This window comes from Symphalangus syndactylus, chromosome 4 (genome assembly GCF_028878055.3).
Source record: "Symphalangus syndactylus isolate Jambi chromosome 4, NHGRI_mSymSyn1-v2.1_pri, whole genome shotgun sequence".
NCBI classification, from domain to species: Eukaryota; Metazoa; Chordata; class Mammalia; order Primates; family Hylobatidae; genus Symphalangus; species Symphalangus syndactylus.
This window is the reverse complement of record NC_072426.2, coordinates 95,567,719-95,593,443: the sequence shown is the minus strand read 5'-3', so window position 1 is coordinate 95,593,443 and position 25,725 is coordinate 95,567,719. Positions and strand designations below refer to the sequence as shown.

The window sequence follows — 25,725 nt, the reverse complement described above, 5'->3', positions numbered from 1 at the left end:
CGACAAGAGTGAAACTCCATCTCAAAAAGACAAAAAATAAAAAATAAATAAAAAATAAAGTTGTGTAGGCTGGGCGCGGTGGCTCACGTCTGTAATCTCAGCACTTTGGGAGGCCGAGGCGGGCAGATCATGAGGTCAGGAATTTGAGACCAGCCTGACCAATATGGTGAAACTCTGTCTCTACTAAGAAATACAAAAATTAGCCTGGTGTGGTGGCGTATTCCTGTAATCCCAGCTACTCAGGAGGCTAAGGCAGGAGAATCGCTTAAATCCGGGAGGCGGAGGTTGCAGTGAGCCAAGATTGTGCCACTGCACTCCAGCCTGGGCGACAGAACAAGACTTTGCCTCAAAAAAAAAAAAAAAAAAAAAAAAAAAAATATATATATATATATGTATATAGTGTGAACTTGGGAAGGTTATTTAATCTTATCATGTGTTAATTTCCCCATTTATAACATGGGTGAGTAATATGTATCCTATTTCTTAGAGTCAGTGGGAAGGTTGAATAGCAAAATGAAGGTAAAAGTAATTAGATGGTAACAGGCATATTACAATCACTCAGTAAATATTCTTCTGCCTCAGCCTCCCGAGTAGCTGGGACTACAGGTGCGCACCATCATGCCCAGCTAATTTTTGTATTTTTAGTAGAGACGGAGTTTCACCATATTGGCCAGGCTGGTCTTGAACTCCTGACCTCATGATCCGCCTGCCTCGGCCTTCCAGAGTGCTGGGATTACAGGCATGAGCCACCGTGCCCAGCCTGCTGACTATTTTCTTAAGGATAAGGATAGTTGGTCACCTCAGGAGGCTGAGGCAGAAGAATCGCTTGAACTTGGGAGGCAGATGTTGCGGTGACCTGAGATCCTGCCACTGCACTCCAGCCTGGGTGACAGCGAGATGCAGTCTCAAAAACAAAAAACAAACAAACAAAAAAAACGAAAAAAAGAAAATAGTTGGCTGGGGATGGTGGCTCATGCCTATAATCCCAGCACTTTGAGAGGCCGAGGCGGGGGCGGATCACTTGCGGTCAGGAGTTCGAGACCAGCCTGGCCAACATGGTGAAACCTCGTCTCCTAAAAATACAAAAATTAGCTGGCCATGGTGGCGCAAGCCTGTAATTTTAGTTACTCTGGAAGCTGAGGCAGGAGAATCGCTTGAATCTGGGAGGTGGAGGTTGCAGTGAGCCGTGATCAAGCCATTGCACTCCAGCCTGGGTGACAAGAGCTAGACTTGGTCTCAGGAAAAAAAAAAAAGAAAATAGGACAGCTGCCTGGAAAGCCTGCACCTTGGACACCTCGTCTGCACTAACATTTGGGAAATTCTTCTTATTGTTTCTCCGGAACATATATATTTACATTCTTTACATGTCTGTTTCACGTTAAAGAAAATATTTCTGGGCCGGGCGCGGTGGCTCACGCCTGTAATCCCAGCACTTTGGGAGGCCGAGGCAGGCGGATCACGAGGTCAGGAGATCGAGACCATCCTGGCTAACACGGTGAAACCCCGTCTCTACTAAAAATACAAAAAAATTAGCCGGGCGAGGTGGCGGGCGCCTGTAGTCCCAGCTTCGCAGGAGGCTGAGGCAGGAGAATGGCGTGAACCCCGGGGGGTGGAGCCTGCAGTGAGCCGAGATCGCGCCACTGCACTCCAGCCTGGGTGAAAGAGCGAGACTCCGTCTCAAAAAAAAAAAAAAAAAAAAAAAAGAAAATATTTCTGGAGCAATCAAATTTTTTTTCCTTTTTTTTTTTTGAGACGGAGTTTCGCTCTTATTGCCCAGGCTGGAGTGCAATGGTGCGATCTCGGCCCACTGCAACCTCTGCCTCCTGGGTTCAAGCGATTCTCCTGCCTCAGCCTCCCAGATAGCTGGGATTAGAGGCATGCACCACCACGCCCGGCTAATTTTTTTTTTTTGTAGTAGAGACAGGGTTTCGCCATTTTGGCCAGGCTGGTATCGAACTTATGACCTCAGGTGATCCACCTGCTTCAGCCTCCCGAAGTGTTGGGATTGAGACTGACACTGCGCCTGGCTTCCAATTTTTTTTCCTTTTTTTTTTTTTTTTTTCTGAGACGGATTTTAGCTCCTGTTGCCCATGCTGGAGTGCAATGGCATGATCTCGGCCCACTGCAACCTTTGCTTCCCGGGTTCTAGCAATTCTCCTGCCTCAGCCTCCCTAGTAGCTGGGATTACAGGCACGAGCCACCACGCCCTGCTAATTTTGTGTTTTGTATTTATTTATTTATTTATCTTCGTGATACGTGGTATCGCCATGTTGGCCAGGCTGGTATCGAACTCCTGACCTCAGGTGATCTGCCCGCCTTGCCTGCCCAAAGTGCTGGGATTACAGGCGTGGCCATCGCGCCCGGCCAAATATTTTTCAAAAGCTAATTTTGCATAAAGACCAAGATTTGCAGAAAAATACAAATTAAAGAGATCTTTTATTTTAAAGACTCATCATAAAAGTCACAAAAATAATACTCATGAATAATAAATTAGAATAGGCAATGTTAAGTACTTGAAATAACAAAGGTTTTAGAGTCAGGGTTTCTGCAGTTTCCCTAGCTGTATAACGAGGAGACTGTGAGAGAGGATATCCTAAGATGCCTTCCAAGTTTACCCACCTCTAACTCGGAAGAAATCAATTTAAACTAATTTGGTTTACCGGAATTAAAGCACGTACAATTCAACATAATGAATTGAACTGACATTGAACACCTGCGTGCGTAAACCTAGTCCGCTCGAGTTGTTCTGGCTCCGGATTGGCCAGTCTAGAGTTCCAGGGGTGTGGCCAAAGGTCTGTGAGGCGGGGCCGTAGGCAGCCTAAATCAGGCATCGGCGCGGTCAGCCTCGCGGCGCGGCCACGCCCCCACGCCGGCGCTTCCCGGGGGTCCTTCCGTGCGCGTTGATATGATTGGCCGGCGAATACTGGCTCTCTTTTCCTCCTTGGCTGTCTGAAGATAGGTCGCCATCATGGTGAGTCTCCTTGGGGCCGTGCAGTTACCTGCCGCGTATCCGAGCCATCCTCGGTCCCCGGGTCCCAGTACTTGAGCTATAGGCACGCGAAGCCCGGTTGCTCTTCTCTGGCCGTTTATGTCGGAGGATGGTTGTCGAGGGGCTCGGGGCTGTTGGCAGCGAGTCCGGCCTGGCGGGCTGCGCTGCAGACCCGGACATGCTGGGCTTCGGGCTCCAGCGCCTGGGCAGTGCAGGAGCTGTTGCGCTTGTTGACTTCGTGGGGCACGGTGGATGGGGGTCGGGGGCGGGCGGGATAGATGGGCAATGGGAGGCACATCTCGTCTGCAGTTCCAAATTGGGCTAGGTAGGCGGCTTGCAGGTGTTGGCAGCCCAAGAGGTGAAGAAGGTGCGGGCAGCGCCTGGGCGAGTTGCGGCAAGTGAAACCATTCCCACGTGTAAGCTAGAAAACTTGTCAGCTGGATGGATCTTCATGTTTCATACTGGGGAAACAGGCCCTGGAAAGAGATGTTATAAAAAGGTAGTCCTGCCCTAAGTCATGCGTTATTAGCTCCTCCAGCATCCGTTTTTAACTTTACCAGCAATCTTTTTTTTTTTTTCCTTTGTTGCTTTCAAGAATTGAGTACCACTGACGTGGATTTAATTTGGTGTGGTTTCTCGAAGTAAAATGGAGAAAGTCTAGCAAGTCATTTGCTGCCATGAAAGTCTCTTGCGCCTCCTTTTTGGTAATATTGTTAGCATAAATTGCTTAATACCCACATTTTTTGTTAGGTATTAAGTAAAGGTGCAGTTCAGTCCTTCAGAAGGGAATATCGTTTTCTCTGATCTCTGCTATGGCTATTCTAGAAGGATAGATTACATGCAGGTAGTGAGTACAAGGTTTGGGTCACATTTGTGCAAGACATGATAAACACAGTTCATTGACCTTTATATGAGCCACAGCAGTTTTTACCCCAGAGAAGTGATTCTCAACCCAGAGTGATTTTTCTCCTAAGGGAACAGTTGGCTAAGTCTGGAGACATTTTTGATTCTCACAACTGGGAAAGGTGGGAAGTGCTTCCGGCATCTAGTGGTTAGAGGGCTGGGATTTTTACAGTTATTCTAAAACATACAGTCCCCACAACATACCCATATGGAATTATCCATATGGAATTATCAGTAGTGCTGAGGTTGAGAAACCCTGCCCCAGTGATACACATAACCTAGTGAAGTAAGTTGTACAGATTCATGTAAAACCATTGAATTTTTTTCGTATTTTATGTATTTGTTAGGTGTATGCTGTGAGTTTGGGCTTGCCCAGTGGGTTTTATTTACTTTAGTTTGCTGCATGACTAATGGCTACAAATTGGACTACAACATTCTAGGTCTTGGAAAATCACAGCAAGGCCAAGAAAAGTTTGAGTAGTTTTATTAACCAGAGTGTTTATGTTTTCAGAACGACACCGTAACTATCCGCACTAGAAAGTTCATGACTAACCGACTACTTCAGAGGAAACAGATGGTAAGGAAGGGCATGTCAATCTTTGCTTAATTGTCCTTTACTCTAAAGATGTATTTTATCATAGTGAATGCTAAACTTGCTATCTCCTTTTAGGTCATTGATGTCCTTCACCCCGGGAAGGCAACAGTGCCTAAGACAGAAATTCGGGAAAAACTAGCCAAAATGTACAAGACTACACCAGATGTCATCTTTGTATTTGGATTCAGAACTCATTTTGGTGGTGGCAAGACAACTGGCTTTGGCATGATTTACGATTCCCTGGATTATGCAAAGAAAAATGAACCCAAACATAGACTTGCAAGAGTAGGTGTCTTTTCATTTGTTGATCAGCTCCTGAAGACCTATTTTTTCAATAGCGTTGTGTTGTGAGTGTGGTAAAAAGGGCAAGACCAAGCAGTCTGGGAGACAACTCTGAAGGGATTAAGAGACAAAGTTGGCTGGGCGCAGTGGCTCATGCCTGTAATCCCAGCACTTTGGGAGGCTGAGGCAGGCGGATCACGAGGTCAGGAGGTCGAGACCATCCTGGCTAACACGGTGAAACCCCGTCTCTACTAAAAATACAAAAAATAAGCCGGGCGAGGTGGCGGTCGCCTGTAGTCCCAGCTACTCAGGAGGCTGAGGTAAGAGAATGGTGTGAACCCCAGGGGGCGGAGCCTGCAGTGAGCTGAGATCTCGCCACAGCACTCCAGCCTGGGCGATAGCGAGACTCCATCTAAAAAAAAAAAAAAAAAAAAAAGACAAAGTTATTTCATAAAATGCACAGGTGGAGTACGGAGGTTCAAAATTGAAGTCTGGCATTCGAGCTGAGTTCAGAAGGGCAGCTGAAGTAGTGTTCTTGGAGATGGGCTAGGGGTAGGGATTGTTTTCCAGAGGGGCAGTAAGGGGATGTGTTTGGAAAGGTAGCCTGGCGTCAAATTCATTTAGTTTGGATTAAGTCTGCGTCTGGGCTTAAACTCATAGGTAGTCAGGAACCAGGAAAGGTTTTTGATTGTATACTGAGTGCCAAACACTGCAGAGTGAACTACAGCAGTGATCTGGGCAAGCTCCCCAGCTTACATTCTAGTAAAGAAGCATCATTACCTTGAAGTGCTTGTTTTGTTTGTTCCTTTAACCCACTTTACCCTATCCTGTTAGATAAACCTTCCCATATGATAGCTGTGAGGGAAAATCGTGGTGATGTCATAGGTAGAGGCTGCACTTTTTAAATTTTTTTTTTTTTGAGAGGGAGTCTAGCTCCGTCGCCCAGGCTGGAGTGCAGTGGTGCAATCTCCTCGGCTCACTGCAACCTCTGCCTGCCAGGTTCACGCAACTCTTCTGTCTGAGCTTCCTGAGTAGCTGGGATTACAGGTGCGCGCCACCATGCCTGGGTAATTTTTGTATTTTTAGTAGAGACTGGGTTTTGCCGTGTTGGTCAGGCTCATCTCGAACTCCTGACCTCATGATCCACCCACCTCAGCCTCCCAAAGTGTTGGGATTACAGGTGTGAGCCACTGTGCCCAGCCGAGGCTGCATTATTTTTAACTGATGTTGCGTTCATGTTCTGAGAAGGCCTTGCTGAGGTGGTGACATTGAAGCTGAGATCCTTGTAAAGATTTGGAAGTAGTCTTTGTAAAGATACAGAAACAGTCTTGTTGGCCCCAGGAACAGCAAGTGCAAAGGTGGGCAGAGTGGAGATGAGTAGATCCTGAATCTCCATGGCGTGGGGGTTGTAAAGGCTTCTCTGTCATCAGGGAGTAATGGGGAGTTGAAATGGGAGGAGATCCCCTCAGCCACTTGGGAGGTGCCTTGTTTTGGTAGTGCAAAAGAAGAAAAAATAGTGATCTGTGAGCTCAAGTCTGGACAAGAACAGCCATTCTCCCAAACTTCCTGTTCAGAGAATGTTGAATGGACCATTTGTTTCCTCTGAGGCTATTCTATACTTAAAATCCCTTGATGATCCTTTCTGTTGTAGCAAAAACATGCATTAAATGTACTTGAAAAGTTTTGGTTTAGAAAGCTGTGTTTCTTAAGCTCAGACTGGATCAGTTTCCCTACCAGAGTGGTGGGTAATGATTTTAATGTTTACAAGTCACCTGGATGTACTCTTTTCTCATTCAGCATGGCCTGTATGAGAAGAAAAAGACCTCAAGAAAGCAACGAAAGGAACGCAAGAACAGAATGAAGAAAGTCAGGGGGACTGCAAAGGCCAATGTTGGTGCTGGCAAAAAGGTATAGTCCATCAAGGAAAATACAGAAACGTCATTAATTGTAGGTCTTTAGTTTCTAGGAACGAAGGGATCTTACTTATTTTTAAAATAACTTTTCTTAATGTTTCTTCTTTTCCTCTTCTTCTGGATTACAGAAGGTAACATGTTTTAAGAAACTATGTAGCATAGTGTCTTAACAGCTCAGTAGAGTAGCTTGGCCCACCCCTTGTCAGCTCACAGCACAATCTGGAGGCCACATTGATCCTGGTGGGCACCTTTCAAGCCTATCACAAGAAGTTTTAATTTTACTAATTGGCGTAGAACCTTCAATGCAGAGCGGATCTCATTCCCTGTGATTTTACTTACTAATATGGACACTGGTTTAAGAAGCAGTTGGATCAATGTGGCCTGTGTTTTCCTGGCACACTGGAAAGGCAACTGAGATCTCAGGATTGCTTTCCTCTCCAGTTGGCCAAGACAAGTGATTTTAGCGATAAGCAGCTTTTTACCAGCTTTGCTAGCTGTAAATAGTTGGACATTGTAAATCATTGAATAGAATTAAGGTGTTGGGTTGTTAAATTAACAAATAATCAAGTGTTCTGTGAACTTTTTTTTTTTGTTTTGTTTTTTTTGCTTTTCCTCTCTACTTTCTTGGATTTCTTGTTCATCAGAAATGAAGTGTCTAGCAGGTACTGAGATTGTAAGCACGGTGTGGGGATGCATCACCTTCACTGAGTTTGCTTTGATGATGCTTTGCATGTTGGCCTTTGGACGACAGTTTTATAGTGTGGTCGATTATAATGCCAGTGCTATTTAGGCTGGTGCAAAAGTAATTGCGGTGGCAAAAACCACAATTAATTTTGCACCAACCTAATATGTTTTAAGATAGTATATTATGAGCAAAGGAGAAAACGTTTAAAATCATGTTTATTTTGGAAACTCCAAAATGCATGTTACATGTGAAGTGACTCACTGGAGGAAGGTGAGTGCTTTACCAAGTAGGCACTTTTTAGCTTGCACTTGGGAAATGCTGTGTCCACATACTTAGGAAATGGCTTCAGTTAACACTGGGCTTGGGAAGGGCTCTCTTATCCAAGGAGCAGTCTTCTCTGGAGCCATGAAACCAGCCTGGCAGCTCTGGTAGTAAACTAGTCTGTGAAATCCGGCAAAGCCTCTGTCCTGTTTGGATACGCGCAAAGCTGCCTTTTACCATTTCCATTGCTTTTTATTACTTAATCTCCCAACTTTCTGCCTGGTGTCTTTTTTTTTTTTTTAATAGAAAATTTTCGAGGTAATTATGTATTCATATAAAAGTCTGGTGGATATGCTTTTTCCCACAAGCACTTGGTTAGAGTGGCCCATTACCTCATTTATTTATTTTTTGAGACAGGGTCTCTTGTCACCCAGGCTGGAGTACAGTGGCATGATCATGGGTTACTGTACCTCCTGGGCTTGGGTGATTCTCCCACCTCAGCCTCCCTTGTAGCTGGGACCACAGGCCTGTGCCACCATGCCCTGCCAATTTTTTGTAGAGACAGGATTTAGCTGTGTTGCTCAGGCTGCTCTTGAACTCCCAGACTTGAGCGATCTGCTTGTCTAAGCCTTCCAAAGTGCTGGGATTACAGGTGTGAGCCACTGCGCCCAGCCTATTACGTCATTTAAAACAAACTTTGAACATCTGAACAGCCTAAAATTGTAATGTGTAAAGTGGGGCAGGAGTGGGGTGGGCATAGTGGGATTTTGAATCAATGAAGGCCCTTGTTCTTGTGGCATCCTTTTGCAGTGATTCCCTGCCAGGCAAGGCAGTAAGCCTGGGATTGCCTGCCCAGAGCTGTAATCACATTGACAACCCAGCGCCATGGAGTATGTAATGAATGAACTGCCAGCAGAACTATTCACTAAGAACCACTCCCTGTTTGTGAGGATTGTACCTGTTGAGAGAAGTTGCAAAAAGAATTAGTCAAAAGAATTAGTCAAAATTTGTCCTCTGACCTATGTCTGAAGGACATTTAACACATTGATTTTTCTCTTCATCCAGCCTTTGAGCCCTACGAGTTAGTGCGCTTAGCCTTTGAGTCCCACAAGTACGGAGGAGCTACCTGTGGGGACCTGAGCCATCACTATTCCTGCTTCAAGTTACACTGGTGCCTCTCACTAGCACTGCTCTGAAAAGCCAGCTGGAAAAATCAATGCATTTGAGTACATGAATTCTTTGGCTCCAAAGAAATGCATAGCAACATTGCTTTTAATTCAGTTTTGTTCAGATGTTAGAATTAGTATTTGTTCTTGCCTTTTGGTTGCGATGGAGTTATATACTAAGTTACTTATACTAAGGCATTAGTAGTCTCATATCTGAGAAGCAATTGTATTTTTAGTTCAGCTAAATTAATGCCTCTTTTTAAATACTAACTTGTACTACTTTTGTGGCTGTGAATGGTGTCTTTTATTGAACTGAGGCAGCTTTTAAAAGACTTGCCTGATCATTTAGAGCACTCCCATTGAGGTTAAATTAGACTTGAATCTGTAATGATTCTCATATCTGTTCCTGGTGTGTGTCCAGCACAGTGTTGCTGGGCAGAGCAGAGGGTCAGAGGCTCAGGTATGTACTTCATTGACAAGTGGGCAAGGCCATCCTGGGTACCACATTGGCTTAATGATCTCTTCATTGTGAAGTCAGGCTACCTTGTTTGCATAAGAACTACAGTAATCAGGCAAGGTATTGTCAGAATTGGGAGGAATAAAATCAGTGAGTCTCGAAGGAGTGCTCTGTATACAATTGCAAAGAACAAAATGGTCATCTTTAAGGTACCTGATTGCATGCACTTAAATGCAGATTATTTTGGAGTTTGAAAAGGGACTATTAATGAAATCTTTCTTTTCCCTCCTTTCTCTTTTTCCCTTCCCTGCCACTGATTCAGTGAGCTGGAGATTGGATCACAGGTATAATTCAAGCTTTTCATGTAGTCACGTAGATCACTAGACTCCCTGGTGTACTGACGTAGCAATTTAAAAGCAGATCATGTGTAGTACATCTAGAAGTAGATTTACAAATATTCTGAAGAGTTGTAACCTTTTAAAATACTAACAGTGACATGGTTTTGTTTTTAAGGTTTAGCAATATTTAGCCCATTTTTGTTTTATTCCCAACTTGAATGTTCGTAAGTTTTATTTCTTGATGCTTACGTTGTGTTATGATAACATCAAAATAAGTTGATATTCTAGGTTACTAATAATTGTTGTGCATGAAGGTTACTGCTTTTGGAATTTAAGACTTTAAAGAATTTTAAAGGCAGGCAGTTGCTGACTAAACTTCTCTCTCTTGATTCACAGCCGAAGGAGTAAAGGTGCTGCAATGATGTTATCTGTGGCCACTGTGGATGTTTCACGAGAACATTAATAAACTAAAAACTTCATGTGTCTGGTTGTTTGAAATGTATTTGCAGTTTCCTGGGACTGCTAGGAGGTTAGTCTGCTGATTTCAGTTGCTACCCAAGTTCACATGCTCCATGAAGCATTCAGTGAAAACTTAATGTCATGGGGTGGTGTTTGTTTGCTGATTGGTTTATAGCTTAGGTGGGTTCATCTGGGAGTCAAGCTTGTAAATGCTGTGTTAAGAACCATGTCCGCACTGGATGCAGTGTAGTGGCTCACAGTAATCAGCACTTTTGGGAGGTTTGGGTGGGATGATTACACTTAAGCCCAGGAGCTCGAGGCTACAGTGAGGTGTTTTTTTTTTTGAGACAGGGTCTAGCTTTGTTACCTAGGCTGGTCTTGATTGAACTCATGGGCTCAAGCGATCCTCCTGCGTTGGCCACCCAAAGTGCTGTACTTTGGCCACATAAAGTACTGGCATGAGCGACCACTTCTGGCTTAGAGTCTAAAAAGTACCATGTCTAGATAAACTGGAGAAATCTCAGGAAGCAGTAGAGAGCTGAAAGACTTGGTTGGGCATGAAGGGGACCCAGGAAAAGGAATACCATGAAGGCAGAAGGGTGGAGGTTGCAGGAAGGGTGGTGGAATGTTTTGGAGAAAAGATGGTCAGAGCCCCATGCATGGAGCACCTACAGACGGGAGGGCAGGGCTGTGAAGAGTTAAGTCATGGGGCTGGGCCTGCTGGCCAGGGGGTGGTTGGAGTTCTGTTTTCATATCTACAGAGGTTTGTGTACTTCCGTTTGTGGGGCCTCTGGCCCTGTAGGTTCTCTTGCTAAGGAATCTGCTACTCCTTTGCTAGGACCAGGAAATAGCTTACTAGTACAGAACATGTGTAAGAATGGGGTCCTTGATGTGACTGACGTTTTTTGATGAACAGTGCATACAGGCTGAAGGTAATGCTAGGGGCAGCAAAGGTTGGGGTTTGAGATACAGTTTCCTGTGAGTGAGCTGGAGTGTGGAAGCAGAGAAGGCACCCTGTGAGCAGCTTGCGGAGGCAAGGTGGTGAGGATCCTGACAGTGCTGCAGCGACAGGATGGGACGTGGAGCTGGGGGTGGTTGCTGAGTTGATGCAGGGAGAGTGGAAGGAAGCAATTGACTGAGAACTGAAGGGTAGGAAATAGTTTCTGATGTGAAGAAAAAGGGCATAGCTGCAGAGAGCCTGAATGATTGAAGGTTGGCATCAAAGTCACAAAGTGGGGAGGCTTTTCTGTTCGGCTGTGCTCAGGGCAGAAGTTGTAGTCTTAGCCAGTAGCCTTGGGAAGGGGGGTGGGATGAAACTCAGTCTTGGCCTATTTTTCCAGAGGATCCACTTGGGTTGTGATATAGAAAATGTGGCAGTCTTGCTGTCAGCCTTGTTAGGCATAACATTTGGAAACTTGGCAAATTTTACATAAAGGTCTGGATTTTCAGCCTCTTGAAATACCAGAAGCAGCAGTAGTAGCCCACCTTCCTGTTTGATGACAATTGGCAGGGCTCCAGGCTGGCTGCATCTGTTGGGACAGGTATTCTCCACAGCCAGCTAACACCCTCCTCTACCTGCCCTCTGGTCTTCTGTCCCCGCTGTCTGCTTCTCTTCCATCTAGTCCATCTGAGTGTTTTTTGGGGAAGTCACCTGGTACCTTGTTTGGGTTAATTTGTCTTAAATTGGGCTCCCGAGGGTATCTGCTAGCTGCCCTGGCTCACAAGGCTATTTTGAGGCTGAGGATGTAACAACTGTGAAAACAGTTTGGAAACTAGTGCTAAGCAATTGTGTGTCAGGAAGCAGGGACTTGTGGGAACTCAAATTGTGGACAGATTCAGCACATTGTAGGCCCTCACAGTAACCAGGCTACCCTGTGTTGTCAGCAGGCTTTGGAAGAGCCTCCATAAAATGCAAACTTTACTAAGCTGAATCAATATTGAGGGAGCACATCCCTTCCTTCAGCTTGTCACTGATGGGAAGCTGTGGCTTAAATGAGAGATAGCAGGGATCTTTGAAGAGTGATGAGAAAAGCTGGAGGTGGTTCTGGGAAAGTACCTGCAGTGAATATTTGGGGTGCTGCTTTTTAGCTTTTCCTAGCACCATACCCATGAGTTCTATTTGTAGCTGGGTGTGCCTATGTAATCAGGCAGCTTTCAACTCTGCATTCTTCCTTTCTTCCCTGGCAAGTTGCTTATTTTAGGCTGTCCTTAAAGATAGCATCTTAAATGGTGCTGTCATGGAGCTGAGACAGGTGCTGTCCTAAACTCTGAACAAGGATCTCCATTAATATGCGCGCGCGTGCGCGCACACACACATTTTTTTTTTGAGACGGAGTCTCCCTGTTGCCCAGGCTGGAGTGCAGTGGCAGAATCTCATTGCAAGCTCTGCCTCACGGGTTCGTACCATTCCGCCTCAGCCTCCCAAGTAGCCTGGACTACAGGCGCCCGCCACCATTCCTGGGTAATGTTTTGTATTTTTAGTAGAGATGGGGTTTCACCATGTTAGCCAGGATGGTCTTGATCTCCTGACCTCGTGATCCGCCTGCCTTGGCCTCCCAAAGTGCTGGGATTACAGGCGTGAGCCACCGTGCCCAGCCTAATCTGCATATTAACTCCAAGAAGCATGTCTTACTGTACCCATGCTGGAAAGGGTGTAGAGCACTTAAGCATCTTACCAGTGTCTCACCCATTAAGTGGTGGGGATGGGATTGGAATGCAATCATCTGACTTCAGTGCATTTTTTCAGGCACTCCAGTATTAAGCTACTTTGCACTGTGCATATAATGGTATATAAAACTCATGACTGCCAGCAGGGTGCCAGTTGCCATGGGTTTATTGAGAAGTGTTAGATGGCTAGCCAAATTCCCCATTTACTGACCGCCTGCTATGTGTCCCTGTTCTGCAAGTTGGGAATAAAGAAGCTGTTCTGTCTTGAAAGCTCTGAGGTAGCTAACGACGATCTCATGGTCTGGTTTCTGTTCCTTTCTGTGAAGTAGCAGATAGTGTATGACTGTGACATGATAGAAATTGAGAGCCAAGAAGATCTGTGCAGGGAGGCTGGGTCTTGGAAGTCTTCCAGGAGACATACAGCAGTCCCCACCTATCTAGTTTCAGTTGCCGTCCGTCAACTGCAGTCTGGAAAATTATGACTCAATGATCCGGGATCACCCAAAAGTGATGATCTTCTTGAAGTGTCATCAGAAGGTCAGTAGTAGCCTAACACATGTCACCATGCCTACGTCATTCACCTCTCTTCCACTCACCACATAGGTGTTTTATCTCCCATCAAGAATGTGAATACATGTAGGTATTCAGAGGAAAAGAGTTCATGCAACCTACTACAGTATAATTGTTTATTAATAACTGACGACTGCCTAAATTACAAACTTTAATTATGTATATATAGCAACAAACTTGGTATAGATAGGGTTTGTGGTTTCAGGCATCCACTGGGGGTCTAGGAATGTTTGCCCTGTGGGTAAGGGAGGATTATTGTAACACCAGTGGTGGCAAGAGACGTGATCCAATTTGGATGCACAGGAGAAAGTTCTCATTTGAGGCCATGAAAAATAGGAAAGAAAGCAGGGAGATGGGAGCAGGCAGTGTGGGACAAGGTGAGACCAGTCATTCTGCAAGGGGAAGAGAGGATGACCCTGGGGAGGTGGGAGCAGAGTGGGTAGGTAGGCATTCTCTTGAGTCAACAAGATGGAAGGCCCTACATGACTTTGTTGCCTTTGAGCAGACTTTTGCACAATGCATTTCTGGTGGGAGATACTCCATTTCAGAAAGTCTTCAGGTTGGCTGCTAGAGCACAGAAGTATGACACCTGACTCATTTGTGCTGGCAGAGAGGCTCCTGGGTTTTGAGCTCTGAACACACCTCCATACATTCATCCAACTGTCCTTCCCCATCCGCTCACTCTTGAACTTCCCGCATGCCAGATGTTGAGGGGAGGCAGAAATGAGACCTGCCTCCCAGTGCCCACAGTCTGGATGAGAGGGTACAGGTGAGGTACTGGTAAGAAATGAAGCTGGAGAGGTCAGCGGAGAATAGGTCAGGGAGGATCTTGTATGCCAGGCTAAGGATTTCACTTGTTCAGTGTTTTGGTTGAAGAAAATAAAACGTTGGAGAATTAGATGTTCTGCAATGGATTGTGTGTTCTTTTCACATGCTGAGTTCCTCCACACAGGAAATACTTCGGCAACGCTCTGGCTGCTCATCATGAATGTTGGAGAGGGGATTTATGTAGAAGGTTATGGGTCGATGAGATGGCATCCAAGTATTTATTGTATTTTTTTGAGACGGCGTTTCACTCTTGTTGCCCAGGCTGGAGTGCAATGGCACGATCTCAGCTCACTGCAACCTCCCCTTCCCGGGTTCAAGCAATTCTCTGCCTCAGCTTCCTGAGTAGCTGGGATTACAGGCATGTGCCACCATGCCTGGCTAATTTTGTATTTTTTAGTAGAGACGAGGGTTTCTCCATGTTGGTCAGGCTGTTCTTGAACTCCTGACCTCAGGTGATCTGCCCACCCAGGCCTCCCAAAGTGCTGGGATTACAGGCGTGAGGCACCGCGCCTAGCCCCAAGTATTAATAACTCGGAAAAAGGGACCAGATCAGGAATCAGGAGTCACAGTTCCTGATTTCCACTCAGCTTCCAATCAACTGTGGTCATGGATGGGCAAAAGACTTCCCTTTTCTGGGCTTCTATTTCCCTCTCTGTGTCTGTCTCCTATCCGGGCTAGATGAGTAATTCCCAAACCTGGCACGTGGGGGCTTTCTTTTTTTCTTTTTTTCTTTTTTTGAGATTGAGTGTTGCTCTGTCACCCAGGCTGGAGTGCAGTGGCGCTGTTTCCGCTCACTGCAACCTCTGCCTGCCGAGTTCAAGCGATTCTCCTGCCTTAGCCTTCTGAGTAGCTGGAATTACAGGTGCCTGCCACCACGCTTGGGTAATTTTTTGTATTTTTAGTAGAGATGGGGTTTCACCACGTTGGCCAGGCTGGGGGCTTGTTAAAAATACAAATGCTGGCGAGGGGTGGTGGCTCATACCTGTAATCCTGGCACTTTGGGAGGCCGAGGCGGGTCGATCACTTGACGTCAGGAGTTCGAGACCAGCCTGGTCAACATGGTGAAACATCTCTACTAAAAATACAAAAATTAGCTGGGCGTGGTGGCGCCTGCCTGTAATCTCAGTTAGGAGGTGGAGGCACGAGAATTGCTTGAACCCAGGAGGTGGAGGTTGCAATGAGCCGAGATCATGCCACTGCACTCCAGCCTGGGTGACAGAGCGAGGCTCTGTCTCAAAAACAACAACAAATGCCCAGCCTCTTGCCCCAGTTTTCAGAGTTAGTAGATCTGGGCAGCCCCCATGCACCTGATGTTTTAATAGCTTCCCAGGTGAGGCTGCTTGGGAAACTGGACTGAAGGGTCTCTAAGATCCCTTCTGCCTCTGAGAATTCTGTCTCTAATGGGAATACTGTCTTCAAGAAGCTGGCAAATGAACAGTAATACTATTGCTAATTAATGACTGCAGAATAGCTAAAATTTATTGTTTACCATGTGCCAGGTACTGAGCTAAGTCTTGCACAAAGTATCTCATTTACCTTTTTTTTTTTTTTTTTGAGAATGAGTCTTGCTCTGTTGCCCAGGCTGGAGCTCTGGATTGCACCAGTGGTGCAATCTCGGCTCACTGCAACCTCCAGCTTCTGGGTTCAAGTGATTCTCCTGCCTCAGCCTCCCAAGTAGCTGGGATTACAGGCATGTACCACCACACCTGGCTAATTTTTGTAGAGATGGGGTTTCTCCATGTTGGCCAGGCTGGTCTTGAACTCCAGACCTCAGGTGACCTACCTGCCTTGGCCTCCCAAAGTGCTGGGATTACAGGTGTGATCCACTGCACCTGGCCTCATTTACCTGCACTTGGAAGTACTATTACCCCCATTTTATAGATGAGGAAATTGAGGCTCAAAGAGGTTAAGGAACTTGGTTAAAGTTACACAACTATGTCATCCTATGATAAGCCTGGGGGCATTTGTGGAACATCTCGCCGAGGAGCTAGAAATGGTCCTGAGCCTTAAATGGGTGGAGGTGATTAGCTGAGGCAGCGATTCTCCAGGTGTGGTCCTGGACAGCAGCAGCAGCGTCACCAGGGACCTTGCTAGAAAATGCAATTTCTTGGGCTCCACGCTAGAATTACTGAATCAGAAGCTGTGGGTGGGGCCAGGGAACCTGTTTGTTTTTTTTTTTTGAGTTGCCCAGGCTGGAGTGCAGTGGGGTGATCTCGTTTCACTGCAACCTCCGCTTCCTGGGTGCGAGTCTCCACCTCAGCTTCCTGAGTAGCTGGGACTACAGGTGCCTGCCACCACGCCCGGCTAATTTTTTTTTTTTGTACTTTTTAGTAGAGACGGGGTTTCACCATGTTGGCCTGGCTGGTCTTGAACTCCTGACCTCAGGTGATCCGCTGGCCTCGGCCTCCCAAAGTGCTGGGATTATAGGTGTGAGCCACCGTGCCCAGCCGGAACCTGTGTTTTGACAAGCCCTCCAGGTGATTCAGATGCACGCTGAAGTTTGAGAACCACAGCTTAGGGAAGGGAGGATATTCCACAGGGGGACAGCTGTGGAAACCCGGAAGGATGGTGCTGTAGACTGCCCCATCCCTGCCTTTTCACTTGGTGAAATAAAGACGTGTGATGCACTATGCAGACTCCCACGAGGGGGCACTGTGGGCACAGGCGTGGAAGCGGTCTGCTTTGTTGTCAAGACCGCTACCCTTGTGGAAGCATGAAAAAAGCCTGATGCCAGATCAACTGGAGAGGTCACTCTTTCTTCTCAGAGAAGGTCTAATGGGGGTGGTAATCTTGTTTATAGGATTCGGCCCTCATAGGGAAGCTGAACCTGGAGGGCTTTCTGCTGTTCATATGTGCATGGTGATGTCTACCCATCCGTGCTGCGAGGTCTCTGCAGATCCTATGCAAACAGCATTCCCCCTTTTGTAGCTGCCCAGCCAGGCAGCTTGTGGTTTCTGTTGGCGGAGGGGGCGGCGAAGGCTGGGAACCCCAGCAGCCTGATTCTGCTTCAGTCTTCTCCCTGCAGTGCTATGCCTCTGTCCTATTCTTTGACAAGCATGGGTCTGGGGCCACAGTGCTGGGTCCAGGACCTGTTTTCAAGCCTTAGCTCTGCCCCATCACACTTTAAGATCTCTGGCAAGACCCTTTTCTCTTCTGGGACCCAGTTTCCTACGCTGTAGGATGAGAGAGTGGTGCTGAGAAAGTGGCTGTCAACATCCCTTTCCACTATAAAATCCTGCCCTGGGAGTTGAGGAAGAGACCGCCTTGTGCTTCTCAAGGACCTCTGATTGCAGGGGATCTGTAAGCCCTGCTACATGACATCCATCTCCAGTAGCCACTTAAGGAAGCGTTTCCAGGGATATGGTGCAAGTCAGTAAGGTGGAATCTCTCAAACTAGATTTTTTAAAAAGTCTGTATCTTCAGACATCCAGAATTTGCTTTTATAGGTTTCTATTCTGCACTGTTTGGAAGAAGGAAAATTTATACCATGTTCTCTTTTCTGCCGCAGTGTGTATTTCTTCCAAAAATACATTGCCTCGGTGGGTCTTTGGCATTCACCTCGTTAATCCAGGGATTGGCATCCTATACTCTCAGTGACTGCTCACCCAGCTGAGCCACTGCTCTGCCTGGGCAGGAAATCTCCAGAACTGCCTTTTCAGAGCGCTATAGATGTGCTCATCCCTGGGTTATAAGGGGATTCAAGAGAGTGGTCCAGCCTTCTGCTGGCTCCCACCGTCGATGATGATATTCAGAGAGTCTGGTTAGAAATTGCCCAACCCAGCCAGGTGCGGTGGCTCACGCCTGTAATCTCCACTTTGGGAGGCCAAGACGGGCAGATCACAAGGTCAGGAGTTCGAGACCAGCTTGGCCAATATGGTGAAACCCCGTCTCTACTAAAAATACAAAAATTAGCCGGGCATAGGGGCATGCACCTGTTGTCCCAGCTGCTCAGGAGGCTGAGGCAGAAGAATCGCTTGAACCTGGGAGAGGGAGGTTGCAGTGAGCCGCGATTGCACCACTGCACTCCAGCCTGGGTGACAGAGCGAGACTCCATCTCAAAAAAAAAAAAATTGCCCAACCCATAAGCAAACATTGTTAACTGCAGCTGTCCTTGGTGGAGGAAACAAGTTAAACATGATGTCTGTTTCCATCAGGCCTCCTTGGAGTGGGGAAGGAGAGCTCTTCAGTTCCTTTGGCACCTTCATGCAGCATGCAAGACGGGCTGCTTTTTCTTCTGTTTTTGGATGAGGCACAGAGAGGGTAGATGACTTGCCCCAAGTCCTTCAGCTCATTCATGCTGGGGAAAGGAGTGAGCTTCAGGCGTCTTCCCCTGGAGCTCACGTCCCTCCCCACAGCAAATGAGCCATTTGCTACTCAAGTGCTGTTTCTTGTATTTTTAAGGTAACAAAGCACTGCATGCTGTCTGGGGTACCTTTTCCCTGCTGTTCAGTTCATTGCCCTGTGTCGTCTCACAGAGTGTGTCACTGGTACAGAAACGTTCCCTGGGAAGCTAGAGTTGAAACATCGCCCACTGGTGCTCCTGAGCTGGCTTTGTCGTGAGTTTAGAGGGTATGTTAGGGAGGAGGCCTTCTGCTGCAAGTCTCTGGGAAGTCAGCTTACACTGCCTTGAACAGTGAGGTTGCTTATTAGCTCCTGTAAGAACCCCCTGGATGCTCAGGGGCCTTCAGGGTTGGTCGACACTGCAGTTTAACAGCGTCTTCGAGGGCCTAGACGTTTTCTCTCTCCACTTTGCTCCCAGTGCTGGTGCCATTCTGAGGGATAGTTGCCAATCACAGTGGGGCTGGGACTGGGTGAGGCAATGAAGCGCTTAGCATGTGAAATCCAAGGAGGTCTTCACCCACGGTGGTGCTAGTGCAAGGTCAGCATCTCCTTGACCCTAAGAGTACCTTGCCCTAGTCCTGGGGCCTGTGGGAGGCCACCCACTCTCCACAAAGGCCAGATCAGAAGTCACCTGTGTTTTTTCTGCTCCTCTTTCATCGGCTGGGACTTAGTCTCCTGCAACACCTGATAACTGTGAGGTGGGCTGGGAAATATAGGCTCAGGCAGATGTGGGAGCACAGTTCTGGGGGACAATGACCAGTCTGCCACAGCAGGAAGAAAATGGTTGCTTCATAGGGATCCTTTCAACAGAAACCTCCCAGCAGAAGGGGGAAGTTTACTTGGAAGCTGTGGGTGGTCTAACAAAACCAAAAGGTAGGCGGTGCTGGCAGCCTCCCTGGATTTGGGTCTGGAAAATCATTTCAGAACAAATCAGCTCTTCCTTCTCCCCTCCTTCCTCCTTCCCCCTCTTTGAGTCTGTGCCTCTCTCTCTCTTTTTTTTTTTTTTTTTTTTGAGACGGAGTCTTGCTCTGTCGCCCAGGCTGGAGTGCAGTGGCCCAATCTCGGCTCACTGCAAGCTCCGCCTCCCGGGTTCACGCCATTCTCCTGCCTCAGCCTCTCCGAGTAGCTGGGACTACAGGCGCCTGCCACCACGCCCGGCTAATTTTTTGTATTTTTAGTAGAGACGGGGTTTCACCATGGTCTCGATCTCCTGACCTCGTGATCCGCCCGCCTCGGCCTCCCAAAGTGCTGGGATTACAAGCGTGAGCCACCGCGCCCGGCGCCTCTCTCTCTCTCTACAGGCTGGCTTTTCTTTGTTCCCCTTTCTGCCCCATGGCTGCCACAACCAGGATTTTATTGCTCCCCATTCCAAATTTCCGGCCAGATTAGTTAGACCTGCATCCTCCTTGCCACTTCCCAGGGACAAGACGCTGACTGGTCTGCCAGCTATGGAGCCCACTCCCACTTACCTGGGGCTGAGGAGCACCTGCTGGGAAGGTTTGAGGGCAGGAGGGCTGCTGATGTGTCCAATGCAGCCACCACTCCTACTGCTGAGACATCTGTCTTTCTCTCCTTCTTGTCACTCCCAGACCTCTGCGAGTGGCCGCTTTAAAAAAAGAATAAGAGCTTTATTGAGGTTTAATTCACAGACCATATATTCACCCTTGTAAAGTGTGCAACTCAATGGGTTTCAATATATTTGCAGAGTGGTGCAACCACCACCACCACCTAATTTTTAAACATTTTAATTTTTATTTGGTCTCACTCTGTCACCCAGCCTGGAGTGCAGTGATGTGATCATAGCTCGTTGCATCCTCGAACTCCTAGGCTCAAGTGATTCTTCCACTTCAGCCTCCCACATAACTAGGACTACAGGTGCACAGCACCAGGCCCAGCTGTTTTTTTTTTTCTTTTTTTTTTTTTAGTTTTTGTAGAGATAGAATCTCTACATTATGTTGCGCCTCCTGGCCTCAAGCTATCCTCCCACCACACCTAGTCATTTTTGATCATTTTTATTATGCCAAAAAGAAACCCTTAGCCGGGCAGGTGGCTCACGCTTATAATCCCTGCACTTTGGGAGGCTGAGGCGAGCAGATCACCTGAGGTCAGGAGTTCGAGACCAGCACGGCCAACATGGCAAAACTCTGTCTCTACTAAAAATACAAAAATTAGACAGGCATGGTGGTGAGCACCTGTAATCCCAGCTGCTTGGGAGGCTAAGGCAGGAGAATCGCTTGAACCTGGAAGGCAGAGGTTGCAGCGAGCTGAGATTGCGCCACTGCACTCCAGCCTGGGCAACAGAGTGGGTGAGACTCTGTCTCAAACAACAACAAAAAGAAACCCTGTAGACATTAGCAGTCACTCCCTATTTCCCTCAACCTCTGCCCCAGCCCCTGGCAACCACAAATCTGTTTTCTGTTTTTATAAATTTGCCTATTCTGGAAACTTCATGTAAATGAAATCATACAGTGTACAGGTTTTTATGACTGGATTCTTTTCACTCAGCATTGTGTTTCCATGCTATGTCCACACTGTAGCATGTTATCAGTAATTTATTCCTTTTAATTACCAAATAACATTCCCTTGTGTGGATTTACCGTATCAACATCAGTTGTTGGATATTTGTGTTGTTTCTGCTTTTTGGCTATTCTGAATAATTTTGCAGCTATGAAAATTCATGTGCAAGTTTTTGTGTGGATGTTTTCACTTCTCTTGGATATATACCTGGGGGTGGAATTGCTGGGTCTTATGGTGACTCTCTGGTTAACTGTTTTCCACAGAGGTAGCACCATTTTATGTTCCCACCAGCAATGTACGAAGGTTCTAATTTCTCCACATCCTTCCTGACACTTGTTATTATCTGTACTTGATTTTAGTCATGCAAGTAGGTATGAAGTGGTATCTCATTATGGTTTTGATTTGCATTTCATAACTAATGGTGTTGAGCATCTTTTCATGTGCTTATTGGCTGTTTATATGTCTTCTTTAGAAAAATGCCTGTTTGAATCCTTTGCTTATTTTAAAATGGGGTGATTTGTCTTTTTATTGTGTTGTGTTAGTTTATATATCCTGGATACAAATCTTTTATCAGATATATGGTTTGCAAATATTTTCTCCTATTCTGTGAATTGTCCTTTTTTTTTTTTTGAGACAGGGCCTCGCCCCGTCGCCCAGGCTGGAGTGCAGTGGCTTGATCTCGGCTCACTGCAACCTCTGCCTCCCAGGTTCAAACGATTCTCGTGCCTCAGCCTCCTGAGTAGCTGGGATTATAGGCGTGCACCACCACACCCAGCTAATTTTTGTATTTTTAGTAGAGATGGGATTTCACCATGTTGGCCAGGCTGGTCTCGGACTCCTGGCCTCAAGTGATCCACCTGCCTTGGCCTCCCGAAGTGCTGAGATTACAGGCGACCGCCACCACACCTGGCCTAGTTCCTGGTTTTTCTGTCCTTGGAAACTGCTGTCAGGGTTCCCAGGAGACTCAATGTAACAATAATACCTTCCTTTTATTGAATGCCTACTATTCACTGTGTTGGGCACATTGTATATATTACCTTTTGTCCTGGAAAGAGTTTTACAAGGTGGGGATTATTGTCCCCATTTCATGGTGTGATGAGGATGCTAAAAAAAAGCAAATGTTGCCTCCAGCTGCTGCCATGGGAGGTGGGCACCTGGAGCGAAGGCATGGCAGGTTCTGCTCTGCCCTGTCTCCCTTTGGACCCCTTCTAGGGGTTATGTTGGATTTGAAAGCCACGAGGAGGAGTCTACTCAGACAACAGCATCCTGATGGGGGCTGCCTTGAGATAATGGGAAGTAAGCCCTGTTTAGCTGGAAATGAGGAGAGAGAGATGTACCCTTGGTCAAGGGCTATCATGTGAAAGAAGGGTAACATTTGTCCTGGAGTGTGAAACATATGGGGAAATGGTTTGGGCCGGATAGCAGGCAGTTTTTAAAACTTCGAGCAAGCCGGGCCCAGTGGCTCACGCCTATAATCCCAGCACTTTGGGAGGCCAAAGTGGGTGGATCACCTGAGGTCAGGAGTTTGAGACCATCCTGACCAATATGATGAAATCCCATTTCTACTAAAATACAAAAAATTAGCCAGATGTGGTGGAGGGTTCCTTGTAATCCCAGCTGCTTGGGAGGCTGAGGCAGGAGAATCGCCTGAACCTGGGAGGTGAAGGTTACGGTGAGCTGAGATTGTGCCATTGCACTTCAGGCTGGGCAACAAGAGCGAAACTCCATCTCAAAAAAACAAAAAAACAAAAACAACAACAACAATAAAAAAAAGAAGAAAAAAAAAAGAAAAAACCTTGGAGCTAAGGGAAGGGACCTGCCCCCTGGGAAGCAGCAAGCTTTCTGTTGCTGGTGGTACACAAGCAGAGCCTGGCTGCTTTCTAGGTGAGGCAGTTGTAGAAGCTCCTTGGGTTCAGAGTCCTGGGGGGTTTTTAGTGTTTCCTTGAATGCCCAGAGCCTGTATGTCATAGCTTCTGATTTCACAGGGACTTCCTGTCCACGCAGCTGGGATCTCTCCCAGCCCAGATTGATCATGTCTCACCCATCCCAAGGGCTAAATTTGGAATTTAATAACAACACTTTGGATTTATGTGGCCCGTTTCCTTGGAGGCATTACATCTGTTATCCCATTAATTCTCCTAATATCCCTGGGTGGAAGGTGAGGGAGCCTGAGAAGGGAGAAGGAACCCCTTTGGCTTCTTCAGCTCCTGAAGGGGAGAGGAAATGGCGGAGCAGGAGTGGGCCAGGGCTGGGGGAGCGTCTGTACCACAGCCCCTCTGGCTTTCCCCTCTCATAAAGAGCAGGTTGCTCACCGGATGAAGGGGTGTCTCCCAGCAGAAAGCTCCTGTGTTGAGCACAGTATATTGGTACGTAAGTCTCCAGGTGGACTCTTTGAGAGCTGGGAGTGGGTAGACATCAAGGTGGGCAAGGTGAAGCCTGAGCCCCAAGCTTGGGAGGAGACCAACATGTCTACTACAAACCAATTTCCAGAGGAGGATAGTCTGGAGGAAGCAGGATGGCTTCCTGGGGAAGGGGGATTTGAGCTGAGTTTGGAAAGAGTCCTGGAGCACCCCGGAGTCCAGTTTCCTACCTCCTAGTCACGTGGTGTGGGTGAAGGCCATGCCTTGGTGAGCTTTCCCAGGGCATGGGGGGGCCTAGGGTGCTCCTCAAGATCCTAAGGCTTGGCCCGGAATGCTGCTGGGCGAATGGCCAGAGAGTCTGGGCAGGCAGAGGAGGGCTGGGGACTAGTGCAGGGAAGGAGCCACTGGCGCTGGCCATGAATGAGGAGTGGGAGGGGAAGGGAAGGGTGGCCCAGGTGGAGGGCTCTGTGGGGCAGAGGCAGATTGGTGTGGGGGTTCTTGTCTACTCCAGACCATGCTATTTTTATTCCTCCCTCTGTTCTGAGGCTTGAACTCCTGCAGGTACCTGGCTTTTACAACCCTCCCAAGTGCCCTTCCTTCAAGCTTTGGCTCTGACTGCTGCTGATCTTCCCTGGTACCAAGTGAGGGAGGTGCAGAATCCCAGGCCACAGGTGCAGAACAGGGCAGCTGGAAGGCACCTGGACAATCCTCTGAGACTACTCTCTCCTTCCCGCTTTTGCAGATGAGGGAATTGGGGCTTGGAGTGCAAGCATTGGGAAGAATTTCCCAGGAAGAGAGATGCACAGATGTGAAGAACTGGAAGGCAAGAGAAAGCCGGGGGGTTGTGTGGCAGGTAGAAATGCCAGGACTGTGGAGCGTGTGGACATGTGGCAGGTTGTGGAGGGGCTGTGGCACGTATTTACAGGTGGCCATTCCCTGGAGGAAGACTGAAAACAGAGAACAGTGCTGCCAGGCGTGCCTTTTGGAGAGGGCACTGGTCAGAAACGGAGCCTTGATGTCGCCTGCATCACCTGCTCCTGCTGGTTGTCCCCACCCTGTGGATGGCGACTTGGTCCTCCACTTGCCAGAAGCCTTGTCAGCAACCTTGACTCTGTCACCCTACATCCAGGCCATCAACAAGTCTTTTGGCTCTTCCTTTGAAATCCACCAGGAATCCAGCTGCTTCTCCCCACCTTCCCGGCTCTCTGGTCTGGACCACCAATGTCACTGCCGTGGCCGCCTTGCTGCATTTCTGAGGATGCTTCATCCCTCCACCTTCTTCTCCACTCAGCAGCCAGCAGGGCACTGTGGAAATCGGAGTCAGATGAGCTGGCACCTCTGTTCAGAACCCTCCAGGGCTCCACATCTCTGTCACCCAAATGCCAAAGACCTCCCCACGCCCCCACAATCCCCCACGACCTGGCCTCTGGCCTCCCACCACCTTCCAGCTCCAGCAGCTCCTACCACATTTAAAGATTTCCTTCCTAGTTTTAATTTTTCCTCCTCAGCAGTTGATTTTATTATTTTCTTGTTTATTGGTATTTTCCCACTAGAAATGAAGCTGCGTGAAGTTAGAGATTTTTTTTTTTTTTTGGTCTGTGTTCCTTATTAGCTCATTGCTGTACCCCTGGCGCCTAGAACAATGCCTTGGACACAGTACGCAGTAGACTAAATAAATACTGTTGAATGACTGATGGAATGATGGCTGTGTAGGGAGTGGATTGGGCTGTGAGGTAGAGGCTGCGGTGGAAACTCAGGCAGGAGGTGACAGTGGTTCTTGGGGCTGTGGAATGCCAAGTTTAGAAGTTCTTCCTCTGCTGTGGCACATGAACCGGTCACTCGAGAAGGCTTTTAGATTTAGTTTGCGTAATCCCCTCTTAGTGCATGTGGGGAAACTGTGGTACACAAAAGGAATTCCCCACCAAGTTAGGGGCAGAACCTAGCCCCCCTTGTCTCCCAGATGGATATCTTCTTCTTTTTTTTTTTTTTTTTTGAGACGGAGTCTTGCTCTGTTGCCCAGGCTGGAGAGCAGTGGTACCATCTTGGCTCACTGCAACCTCCGCTTCCCAGGTTCAAGTGATTCTCCTGCCTCAGCCTCCCGAGTGTCTGCGATTACAGGTGCACACCACCATGCCTGGCTAATTTTTGTATTTTTAGTAGAGGTGGGGTTTCACCGTGCTGGTCAGGGCGGCCTCAAACTCCTGACCTCATGATCCACCCAGCTAAACCTCCCAGCGTGCTGGGATTACAGGCATGAGCCACCGCGCCTGGCTGGACATCTTGTTATTAAAGGCTTCTCCTCTTTTTGTAGGGGAGGGGGAGATGCCTCTGGTGGAGAAGACCAGTGTGGCAGTGACTGTGTCTGTTAGTGAACCTGGTGGCTGGTTGAGGGTC

General features: G+C 47.5%; 1 protein-coding gene across 8 annotated transcripts; it reads left to right on the top strand.

Moving 5' to 3' along the window:
* The first annotated feature begins 2,819 nt into the window (after positions 1-2,819).
* RPS24 (ribosomal protein S24) lies at positions 2,820-25,021 on the top strand. 8 transcript variants are annotated; one of them, XR_010120360.1, is made up of 7 exons: positions 2,963-3,488; positions 4,404-4,469; positions 4,563-4,772; positions 6,567-6,677; positions 6,811-7,355; positions 9,574-9,595; positions 9,986-10,068. XR_010120360.1 is itself a non-coding variant. In XM_063637598.1 (7 exons), exons 1-5 carry the CDS (start codon positions 3,441-3,443, stop codon positions 7,330-7,332), a joined length of 441 nt encoding a protein of 146 aa, XP_063493668.1. In that variant the 5' UTR covers positions 3,304-3,440; the 3' UTR covers positions 7,333-7,355; positions 9,574-9,595; positions 9,986-10,068. The 8 variants fall into 8 exon arrangements, 7 of the variants coding, with proteins under 7 accessions (XP_055131558.1, XP_063493671.1, XP_063493670.1 ...); XM_063637598.1 differs by having other exon boundaries at positions 3,304-3,488; positions 7,327-7,355; XM_063637599.1 differs by lacking the exon at positions 6,811-7,355 and having other exon boundaries at positions 3,304-3,488.
* The last annotated feature ends 704 nt before the right edge of the window (positions 25,022-25,725 follow it).

Excerpts from the sequence above, each read along its gene's own strand:
- RPS24 (XM_063637596.1), top strand. The coding sequence starts at position 3,441 with ATGTTTCATACTGGGGAAACAGGCCCTGGAAAGAGATGTTATAAAAAG. Across the intron at positions 4,773-6,566 it reads CCAAACATAGACTTGCAAGA|CATGGCCTGTATGAGAAGAA; the intron begins GTAGGTGTCTTT and ends TTTCTCATTCAG. Across the intron at positions 6,678-24,073 it reads ATGTTGGTGCTGGCAAAAAG|ATGAGGGAATTGGGGCTTGG; the intron begins GTATAGTCCATC and ends CCGCTTTTGCAG.